This window comes from Drosophila virilis, chromosome 2 (genome assembly GCF_030788295.1).
Source record: "Drosophila virilis strain 15010-1051.87 chromosome 2, Dvir_AGI_RSII-ME, whole genome shotgun sequence".
NCBI classification, from domain to species: Eukaryota; Metazoa; Arthropoda; class Insecta; order Diptera; family Drosophilidae; genus Drosophila; species Drosophila virilis.
In genome coordinates, this window is record NC_091544.1 from 23,600,792 (window position 1) to 23,611,735 (window position 10,944).

The 10,944-nt window shown below is 35.6% G+C and overlaps 1 protein-coding gene across 1 annotated transcript; it reads left to right on the forward strand.

The window, feature by feature from the left end:
- The first annotated feature begins 3,291 nt into the window (after positions 1-3,291).
- On the forward strand, positions 3,292-5,088 carry danr (distal antenna-related). The gene has a single exon (XM_002052912.4). The coding sequence runs from the start codon at positions 3,515-3,517 to the stop codon at positions 4,769-4,771; it is 1,257 nt and encodes a 418-aa protein (XP_002052948.1). The 5' UTR covers positions 3,292-3,514; the 3' UTR covers positions 4,772-5,088.
- The last annotated feature ends 5,856 nt before the right edge of the window (positions 5,089-10,944 follow it).

The following is a 10,944-nucleotide window of genomic DNA, read 5'->3' on the forward strand; positions in this document are numbered from 1 at the left end:
AAAAAGATACAAAACCTAATATTCGTATGAAAAGAGTGCGGCGCAATATAATTTAAGTTCCAGGCCTGTCTTCTTTAAAGTGACCAAGAAGTTTTTTGGAGGAACTTTGTGAAGTGTCGAATTATTAGCATGACAGAGATTTTAATAATGAGAAAATTTACAACGGCGTCAGTCAGGAACATATCACGGCAAAGCTATGCGTAGCAACTTCCTGCTAATCTTTCAACTATCCTCTCCGATTTTTCGGCGAGTAGAGGTAAAAAAATAACCGCAGTTTTACCACAGATCGTTTGCGATAAAAATGTCGCCGGTGTTGTTACGGACAAAAGCTTGCGTTTTTATCGTATAATGTATCAAATAAAGCTTTAGATAATGTGCTCGATGCAAGTCGAGCTTTTGCAAGGTTGCGCCGCACTTATATATCTACAAGAAAGCTTGATCACCTCAAACTTCGTTTTCCCCACTTGCCATCCGGGAGAATGAGCTTTTAAAAGCTTATAAAAACCTTCGGATATCTGCAGAAGGCCTTTTTACTGCTGTAGCTCCCCAAGGAAGGAGGTTGTCGTGGTTATATTTTTGTTTTGAATTTAAGTTCGAAGAAAAAAAAATAAAACGAAAGGAGAAATATCCGCCAATAAAAGTAAGCCCATGCAATTGGGCGCGGAACTGCTTGAGTAGTGGCAATTCATATAAACCAAGACGCCACGTGTGACGGTCTTCCAAAATCATAATCTAAGGGCATTCCATCTTGACCCCACTATTAGCAGCTAATAATAAAGCCTCGAAAAGGGAAAAGAGGAGCCTGACATCCTGATCGTTGCTAGTGTTCTCCAGGGTAACCAACCAGAGTAATTCTGGGCTATGGCCTAATATTTTGGCCACCACAGTGCACCCTTTGAGAAAGAGTGCAGTGCAAATTGGAGCCGCCTGACGGGTCCAGGGGAAATTGATGCCCATTGTGGTCTCATCAACCCCAACTGGATCACCATCGCAAAGCTAGTGCAAAAGCACAAAAAAAAAAAGATTTAAATGAACTGTATAAAATATATTTAAATGTTGGGTAGAGTGCCATACTATTTAAACCCACTAATAGGGTACTAGACAATTTGTTTATCACTTTTTTTTATGTGTATACTAGAAAGCAAATCAACACTGCTCTCACTTGGAAAAACAAAACTCCTAAGCAACATAAATAAATAAATATGTGCATATATAGATAAATAAATATTACAAAACAAATTAAAATAAACAGATACAAAAATGCAAAATTAAGTAAGAAAACGTTTAGTGCTCAAGTGATTAAACGAACGGAAAAAAGAACAAAAAGATGCCACATCATACCAACCCACAACATAAACCGAAGGGGAACCACATCTTCCTCAGCGTTGGAAGCAGTTGGATATATGTAAGTGACCACACTTCTATCTTTCTCTCTAAAATCTTTGAGCGTATTAACGTTCCGAAAGCTTTCTCGTTGCATCCTCGTATCTGTGTACAAACAAACATAATGTGCTTAATGTGAGTGTACAGGTAAAGATGCAAGCGAAAGAGCTTTCGACCACGCCTTATACATATTTCTGATTTAATTATGCATTTAGGTGTATATATGTAACTTAAGGTATTAAAAGAACTGCTGATCAGTAATAGTTAAAGGTGTGTATGCTCACACTGAGCTTTTGACGCTTAATCAGCTGCAAGTGCGCATTATCCCTTGCTGTGCAGACGCTCCACATGTTCATTAGACGTGCTATGTAGAGGTAGAGCGTTAACTATTTCGATACCGTAGAAACTTTTCAATGTAGATCTTATTGTCTCGGAACTAAAAGCTGCTTCATTTTCGCAGTAAATTCCTTTGGTTATAGGAAAGGCGTTGGTTAATTGTAAAAGTGGCCCTTTTAGTTTTTAGGTGGTAAATAATGGGTTGCACCATTGTTAAGTGTGGAAATATTTCCCGACAGTCGAGAAGTCATCAGTCGATGTGAATAATATACCGAGCATATTACTGGAGACTGGAGTAGTGCCGGATGACTGTTGTATTTGAGCTTTCAACCTATTTTGCAGTTTCTTACGATTACGATTATCGATAACGATTATCGATAACTATTATCGATTACGATAAGGCAAATCTCGTAATGGCGAAGAGTAATTTGCTCATCCTTGTTAAAAATATTTGATACCAAAACAAAAACTTATATGACTAGCGGTTATAGCCCGGCCTTGCCCGTGGCACTTATGTTATAAAATCAATGTTTGCGAATAGCTTTGAAAATGATTTTGAGACTGCGAGGACAGTAAACAAACTACTTTCATATAAACGTTTTCCGTCATATTACCACTGTTTCGAGTGAAATGTTCCAAATTGCTGAAACAGGTATTCATTAAGTTCTTATGTAGAGCTTTAAAAATAAGTTTGAAGCAAATCGGACACCACTTAAAACTTCGCCCAAAAAATCCTTGAATTGCATTTCTACCGAAGGATTTTAGATTTTGCGAAAAATGTGAAACACGTCTCAAATGATTTTTCATATAGAGCTTTCAAAATGAATTTGAGGGCGAAACGTCACCCACCAAATCTTTGACCCCCATTTCCACCAAGGAGGAATACATTCATTTCATACATAAGTGTGAAACACCCCTCAAATAAATTTGAAAAAAGAACTTTGAAATTGAGTTTGAGGCCAATCGGATGGTATAGAAAAAAGATTCATACAAACGTTTCCCGAAACCCCGCCTTAACATGCACCTTCATCACATAAGGTAACTACAGTGAAAATTTCAGCTTCCTAGCTCTTACGGTTTGGGCTGTGCGTTGATCACCAATCAGTCAGTCAGGATAAACAGTTTTATATATAGAGATATCAGCCCGCCTGTGAAACATGTACTACTTTAAGCCGGTTGTATTAAAAATGAGATCAGTATGTCAACTTAACTGTGGATGATCAAGAATATATGCTTTAGCTTTTATGCGTTACACATTTCATGACAAAATTATGATACCCTCTGCAAGTGTACCCACAGAAACTTAGCTCTTAATGCAAATCAGCTGAGAGGGTAGTGTAGAAAACCGTTCTCAAATCAAGAGTTTTGTTATCTTAGCAATTCTGTTCCCATCCACTTACACACAGAGTTTGCGCGAAGCGAATTCTGGCTGACAAGAGTAACAAGTTGTTGTGGTGGTATATTTCTCTTTAATTGTTCTGGCTTCTGAGTTTCTCTTAGTCGTTTTTCTCCGAGAGAGTTTGTATACGTGTGTGTATGTTAGTAAATGGTCAGCAGTTCATGAGTTCGGATGCATGTTGTGTTTCATTCTCTTCGCCGCAATCGCCTTGAACTCTCTTTGGAACAGCCATAGCTTCGACAGGACAATGTTTGCCGAATTATAATCATATCCTTCTGTTAATCCGAAGAGTGAACAACAGTTGTCGCAGTACTCGTAGCAACATAAACAGTTTGATTTGTGAAAATTGGCCCTCGTGCATAGAATATCGCAGACGTTAGTGGTTAGTTTTTTAAAATGGACATATCAGCTTACCAGCATATGAATATTCGAATGAGTACTCGTGGCAAACGACCACTTCGCAATCTAACGCCTAATGACAAAGTGCGGGCAATTCAAAGAATTCATAATGGAGAAACAAAAGCCAGTGTTTCAAGGGACATTGGAGTTCCTGAATCTACGCTTCGTGGTTGGTGTAAAAATGAGCAAAAGTTAAGGTTTATGTGTCGTCAATTGGGATCAGATAATTTGGGTCTTGCGAATCTCGACACACCACCAGAAAAACGCGCCAAATTTGAGCTTCAACTGCTGCCCACGAAATTCGCACCATTGCCCAATTATGACGAGCTCAGTCACAGCAATTTGCCGTATCAGGCGATGGATTACACATCTTACAATGAGACATTATTAGAAAAGTCGGCTTTAGTCGAGTTCATAAAAAGAAATGGAGTGCACACCGAAGCAATGCACCAAATATCGGATGTTCACTCTGCCAGTCCAGATTCTGTCTCACCTGTGTGGGGATACTCAACAAACAATATGGTGCAACAGCTTAACTTGCTAGCGCTTTTGAACTCAAAGCTGTCTCATAAATTGAATTATATTGCTGATAGCGGCATACCTAACCCTAAGCCTGAATGTACTACTGCATTAGAAGAATCAAAGAAATATAATTGTCCCTTGCTGAGTGTCAAAAACTGGGCAAAGGATCCTGCGAAATATGTGGCACCTACTCAAACCCAATACATTAATGATAATAACAACAATGATATTGATTGTCCTCTGACATCAACGCCTACTCCAGTTGTCACCAGCCATTCTCCACCGACGTCTGGCGAGCCTCCTTCTATGGTACAAACATCATTTGGAAATCACTCAAGCCAAGCAGCTGCAAATTTTACACCAGCGACAGATACCGATGGTCAGGGTGGCACCCTGCTGGATTGGTGTAAAATGTTTAGCGCAAGCCTGAATTTTTTTGCATTTGCTGCAGCTGCTGCTACCATGCACCCCGCAGTTGAAGCCCTGCCTAAAACAATGGAGTTGACGACTGAAACAAACGACGCAATTGGCTTAAATGATGCACTTCTTAAAAGGTTAAGTTCGTCGGTTCATTGTGAGTCTTCCAAAGAAAGTTATTATGACAGCGAACCAGAAGATTTGTCCGTTCGTTCCTGTGCTTCAAAAGTATCCAGTCCGGGAAACAGCCGATCGCACAGTCCCGATAAAAGAAGTACGTCAAGCTCATCAATACACAGCGATATTGAGCAATAGTCATTTTGGAAATACCACTGTGGATAAGTCTAAAGTACTTGTAATACTTCTATCGTCTTTTAGGTAAATCTAATCGTATAACTTATTAAATCCGGGGCAAGACAGTTACAATTTAAATCATTGAATGTATCCAAGCAATAATCATTATGAAATAATAACAACTACTTATTAATTTTAACATCGTAACACAACTATCGTTGACTGTGTATAAAACCAAATGCAATTTACATAAGTAAAAAGTTCTAGATGTATTTATTAGCTTAAATCTTTTGGCATATTCCAAATTAATATATTAAGTTTTAAATTTTTGTTGTAAAAAATAAATTATATGTATTTTTAAGTATCATCGAAATAAAATATTTATTACTTGAAAATTTATAAATAAATTTTCATATGAATGCAGTGTCATTTTTAAAATTTTTTCAGTTACATACATCTAACTATCTGCGATTTGATCTTCAACCAAAAATTACTTGAAAAGGTTTCCTGAAATCAAGAAATATCGAATTACAATTATTAATTCCCATCTTAAGGATCTAAAAATTTCATAACAAATGGCCAACATGGAAGTTGTTTACAAATATTTATACCCCTGCAAGGATCGGTAGAAAATGAAAATAGGAATACATTTTTGCTTATCAAGATACCTTGAGCCAACCCGGTATTTATTATTTTCACTATGTTCCTTACAAATGAGCAAAATCGTATAGAAAAAAGAAAGTAAGATATCTAAGCAAAATTCAGGAATTTCGTTATTTTCGATGCTATGGCCCGAACCAATTTCATAAATATTTAGTGGGCCAAAACCTAAACTGTTTATTTCGAAAATATGGCAAGGTAAAGGTTTAGGTCCACTAATTAATTCAAGCATTTTATGTAGTATTTTAAAATTATTCTGTTTTTTACATATTTTTACATATATTTTTAACATATACATATTCATATATTTTTGTAAACATACATAAGTTTCCATATAGCTATTTGCATTATTGAGCTCAAATATTTTGAACTGACAATGCTACACTTACACAGGTAAGTTCTCGACAGGACATTCAGTCGTCCCTTGAAGGAATTGAACTCGACATACTCAGTAAATTAATACACCAGTAAAAATGTTTGATATTTTCGTCCACATTATCCAATTGCTCCCGGTCAGAATGTTTGAATTTGTTTTCCACCATCTTCTCTTGGACTTTGTGGACGTTTGATACCTATTTGATATTATTTATTAGCTTTACACCATTTTTATACCCTGAACCCATTTAAAATGGGTATAAGGGTATATTGTATTTGTGCTAAGTCCAAATGTATATAACAGGCAGATGGAAGCATCTCCGACCCCATAAAGTATATATATTCTTGATCAGCACCAATAGCCGAGTCGATCTAGCCATGTCCGTCTGTCTGTCTGTCCGTATGTATGAACACAAGGATCTCAGAACCTATAAGAGCTAGAGACTAAAATTTTAGATGTGGCTGCTCCTAGTGCCTGCGCAGATCGAGTTTGTTTCCAATAATAGATAACTTACCCCGTTTCCAAGCAATCGGTAAAAATCGATATTGAAATCCTGTTTTTTGGGCAATTTTGGTAAATAATAAGAGCTAGAGTCACCAAACCTGACACAACTTTTGTAATGGAATATATATATGCATTTGATGTTGAAAGAAGAGGGTTCAGGGTATCCCCTAGTCGGGACCTCCCGACTTTTACTTGTAGCTCTTAAAATAGTAGGTAAAAGCACAAGGCACACTAATAAGGCGTATGTGCTTTTACATGCACTTTACACAAAAATATGTTTCATAAATATCAAATATTAAATATAAATATCAAAAATTTTTTAGTAAATATAATTATTTTATTAAATCTCAAGATCACTTGCAAAAGCTAAGATCTAAAGAGCATCTGCAACCACACTCACAACAAGCATATGGAGTTTTGTTTTTACAAACAATATTAAAATTATATTAATTAAACATATTTTGTATGAACAAATTTATAAAGCATGGACCCCAAAGAGCGTCCGATGTTTTGATTTCGTCAGTTTGAGCCATGAGGCGTACCTTGCGAATCATGCATAGCTTCAGGAACAAATTGGAATGATCGCACCTGCATGTGCTAGTGGGAATGCTGAGATACATATGCATATGCTTTGTGATGATTTGCAAGTTCTTAATGTTATCATTTGTTAAAATTTAGTCAAATTTTGCGTCACTTCAAGAGAACATTAATAGCTCAAAATAGTTTTGTCGTTTTTGTCTTTTAAACACGTTCGTTGTTCAAAAATTTTAATTTTACCGATTTTATTTAAAAATCACGTAAGATTGATCGAATAAAAGCCCTGATTGATGCCAAACAAGTTCAACGCTTAAGAAGACGCTGAGAGAAGCGTCCAATTCTTAAGAGTCTGGCAAGAATGATCGAAAAATGTGAGGTCAAGGCAAGTTTTATAACTTTGCATCGTATTATTTTAAAAGCACATTAAAACCTCTTAAAAGTAGCTTAACGTCTCGGTTTTTGCCTATGGCATGCCATGCCGCGTGGTTTTTTAAGACTGAAATAAAATTATTTTGGCAAAGCTCCGATGGCTATGGCTAATATTTCCATGATCTTCGAACCTAACATTTGGACCAACCATTTCGTATTACTGCATCTTCAAATTACAATTTGGGTTAGCCACAATTTGAATACAATGCGTATATTGATAGAGGCTTTGCCTTTTTATACTTTCATATACTTTTTGGAACTCTTTTATAGGTAAAGTGTCCTATTCGAGTGGTGCAAAATGTGGACTTCTTCTGACCAAAGTATAAACATTAAATGAACTTTAATTTACAAATAAGCATGCTTCCTCGGGCGATAGAAAACAGACTTCATATGTGCGATACAATTGCATCTACAATTCTAATTGTGTGTTTTTTTTGCACTTTGTATTTGTGGATTTTGTTTTTTTTAATAACTTATGTTTCTCCTAACTGTAGTAGATCTTCCTAAAAAGGAATACCGTGTTTAAATTGAAATACATATGTAAGCAAAAATTTAAATTTTATCTACCACATACTATCCACATTTTGAAGCCTTTTTTTTGTTTGTGAGTATACGCTGGCAAAAAAGGATTTAATACAACACAATTGCAAAGCGTAACAGTTTCTAATTATCCAATTCTCTTAAATGTAATGTATCCTTTTCCTTTTCTGTCTGTTTGTTAATTAAGTTCTGTTAATGCTTAAGAAAAGGAGCGCGTAGCTCGAGATGCATTTGGTTGAATAAGGTTTAGGGTTTCAAGTGCCCCTAGATGGGCATTCCCAACTAGTACACTCTTACTAGCCCTAATTTGAGAAATTAATTTTCTAAAAAAACTTGCAGTCAATCAAATTTTATTGTGGGTTTCTATTATCGGTCTAAATTTAGGAAAAACTGTTTTGAAAATGTTTTTCTAAAGATAGAAAAATCTTTAAGCCCCATAAATTTAGTGTACAACATTTTTAACGGACGGATAGACAGACATGTCGATTCGATTATTGAATGGACCAAGAATATTAATTCTTTTTTATATTTCAAGTTTGAACTTTCTTCCTTCAAAGTTGCTCCTAGTGGGCCTTACCTTATGTGCTGGATGTGCATGCTAAGACGGATTTTTGGAAAATTACAACTGCCAGGTAGGAAAACTGATCTCAAGTTTACTTCACACTTTTGTGCAAGTTGACTGAAATGGTGATGGATAGATGATAGAAAATATGGGGAAAGATATTTTAGCACTGAAGTGTTATGATATTTTTATATCTTTTTATCAGCTTCAAACACATTTTTAAATATCTGTGAAAATTCTTTTGATACCACTTATACACTTTTCAAAAGATGGAAAATATGGGTCAAAGGTTAAATGGGGACTGTCTGGGATGTAATCTCATTTGCCAAGATCTTGTTGAATATTCATATGAGAAATAGTCGGGAAATGTTTACCTTAACTTTCGATGGGCATCAGACTCATTTTCAAATATCTGTTAAATTTAATTTAAGTGGAAAATGGGTGAAATGGTTCACCGAAATTCGAAGCAAAAAATTAATAGGGATTCTAGATTCTTAAAAATTAAGTTAAGTTAAAAAATGTTTTTAAATTGACTTTCATTTTATCATTTAGTATACATTTGCCTGCAAAAATGTACAGAAGCTTCGTTCGGGAAATAATTATCTACTCTAAACAAAGTCGAATAGCAAAAGCAGCCGCAACAGACGAATGATTGGTTCACCTTTTGGTTAAATTAAATATCGCGTGTTGGTAATTTCCGCTTGGTTTCTTGTTGCTGCTGCCAACTGTTGAAGTTGAAGCGAATTATTACGATGATTACGCGACTGACAAAGTTTCCATGCATTCATGTCATCCATCCGGCCTTCCAGCCAAGCTTTCAATGTATGCGTTAACATTGCATGTTCTGTTTATGTAAACATCTTCGTGGCATTCTGGATGAGGATTAAATTACTTAAAAGCAATCCTCTGGGCATATCCAGAGCATTGGCATCCAACTGCTGTCAATATTGTGACGCCTCGTAACCCGCTCGATCGTAGCTGAACATTTATATAGACATATATGTATTGCAGTTGTACGTATGTATGCTAAGATATTGAAATGTACAGACATATTGCATGCATGTATCTATAACTCGCAAAAAAACTTAAGTATTTTCGTGCCGTTTCGAATCTGTAGGGATGTTTTAGTCTTAACTTGAGTCTTACTGCTCAGCGCTACTTATAGAATAGTAACATTAATAATATTTAACTTCATTACACTCTAAAAATAATAATAATAAGATTAAAACAGGAGGCTCTAAACTCTACTCTAAGCCCTCTTGTCCCAACATCAAATGGAGCTCGCGCTGCTCGTTCGCTTATCATAAATAAAAAAAAATAATAAAAGTAAATTAAAAAAAAAAAAAAACAAAGAAAAAGAAGAGCTATCTTCGGTACGCTTAAGATATAATACCCTTGCAGACCCAAGCTTTTCATAATGCTCATAGTGATTTGCCCGTATCAAAGAAGCACAGGTAAAATAGGTATGCCGACCATGGTTAAGATATCTTGAAAAATAAAAAGTTGTTCATACAAGAACCTCATTTTCGAGCGATCCTTCCTATGAAAGTAATATGATATAATGGTCCGATGTAAATAAGATTTCACATAAATTTAGAAAACATAGTGAAACTTATAATTACCGTCAAGATTTCTTGAAAAAACAAATCATTTATTTTCCACACAACAAATTTCGACCGATCGTTCCCATGGCAACTATATGATACTTTATCAGCCCGATGTAAATAAGATTTAAAAAAAAATTAAGGAAGCATAGTAAAATCTCTAAATCCCGAGTTTGACCAAAATATTTTGAAAAACAAAAAAGTTTTCTATACAACAACTTAGTTTTCGACCGATCGTTCCTATGGCAGCTACATGATATTGTGGTCTATTGTGGATAGTATATGTATACATATACGGAGCATAATAAAACCAATAAATGCCAAGTTTGGCCAAGTTATGTTGATAAAAAAAATGTTTTTGACACAAGAATCTACTCTTCGACCCCTTCCGAGTGGTTCGATCCAGCTAGTTCCGACACATGTTCTGCGTGCAACAGAAAGAGGCACTTCTGCACAGTTTCATAACAAAAGCTTTACATCTGAGAGACTTGTTCGTACTCGGCTATTGACCAGATCAAGAATATATACTTTATAGAGATATAGGAGATCTGTCATTTTATGCGCTACACATTTCATCCACTGTAAGGGTATAAACAAAAACAAAAAAACTGTTAAAATAACAGCACAGCACACCATGCGTGAATGCGTTGAGTACATGTATAGAGAAATTCTTGCGATTTGAGCTCGTTGCCGCTGTCACGTGGGCTGCAAATGCACGTTTTCTTCAATAAACTCTGTGTTTCTTAACCGATATAGATGATATTTTTTCAATTGCACCCTTACCAAAAAGACTGTGATATAGCTTTACATTCCAATATTTTTAATGTATTTTGATAAATGGATACAGGTTGCCAGTTGGGCCCTTCTAAGTTAAGCATTCTTATATATATACATGTACGTATTTATATCTAGGCTAGACTTGTTTTATTTTATTGCTACCACATTTTTTGTAATTTAAATTCAGACAAAGAAAACTGATTCG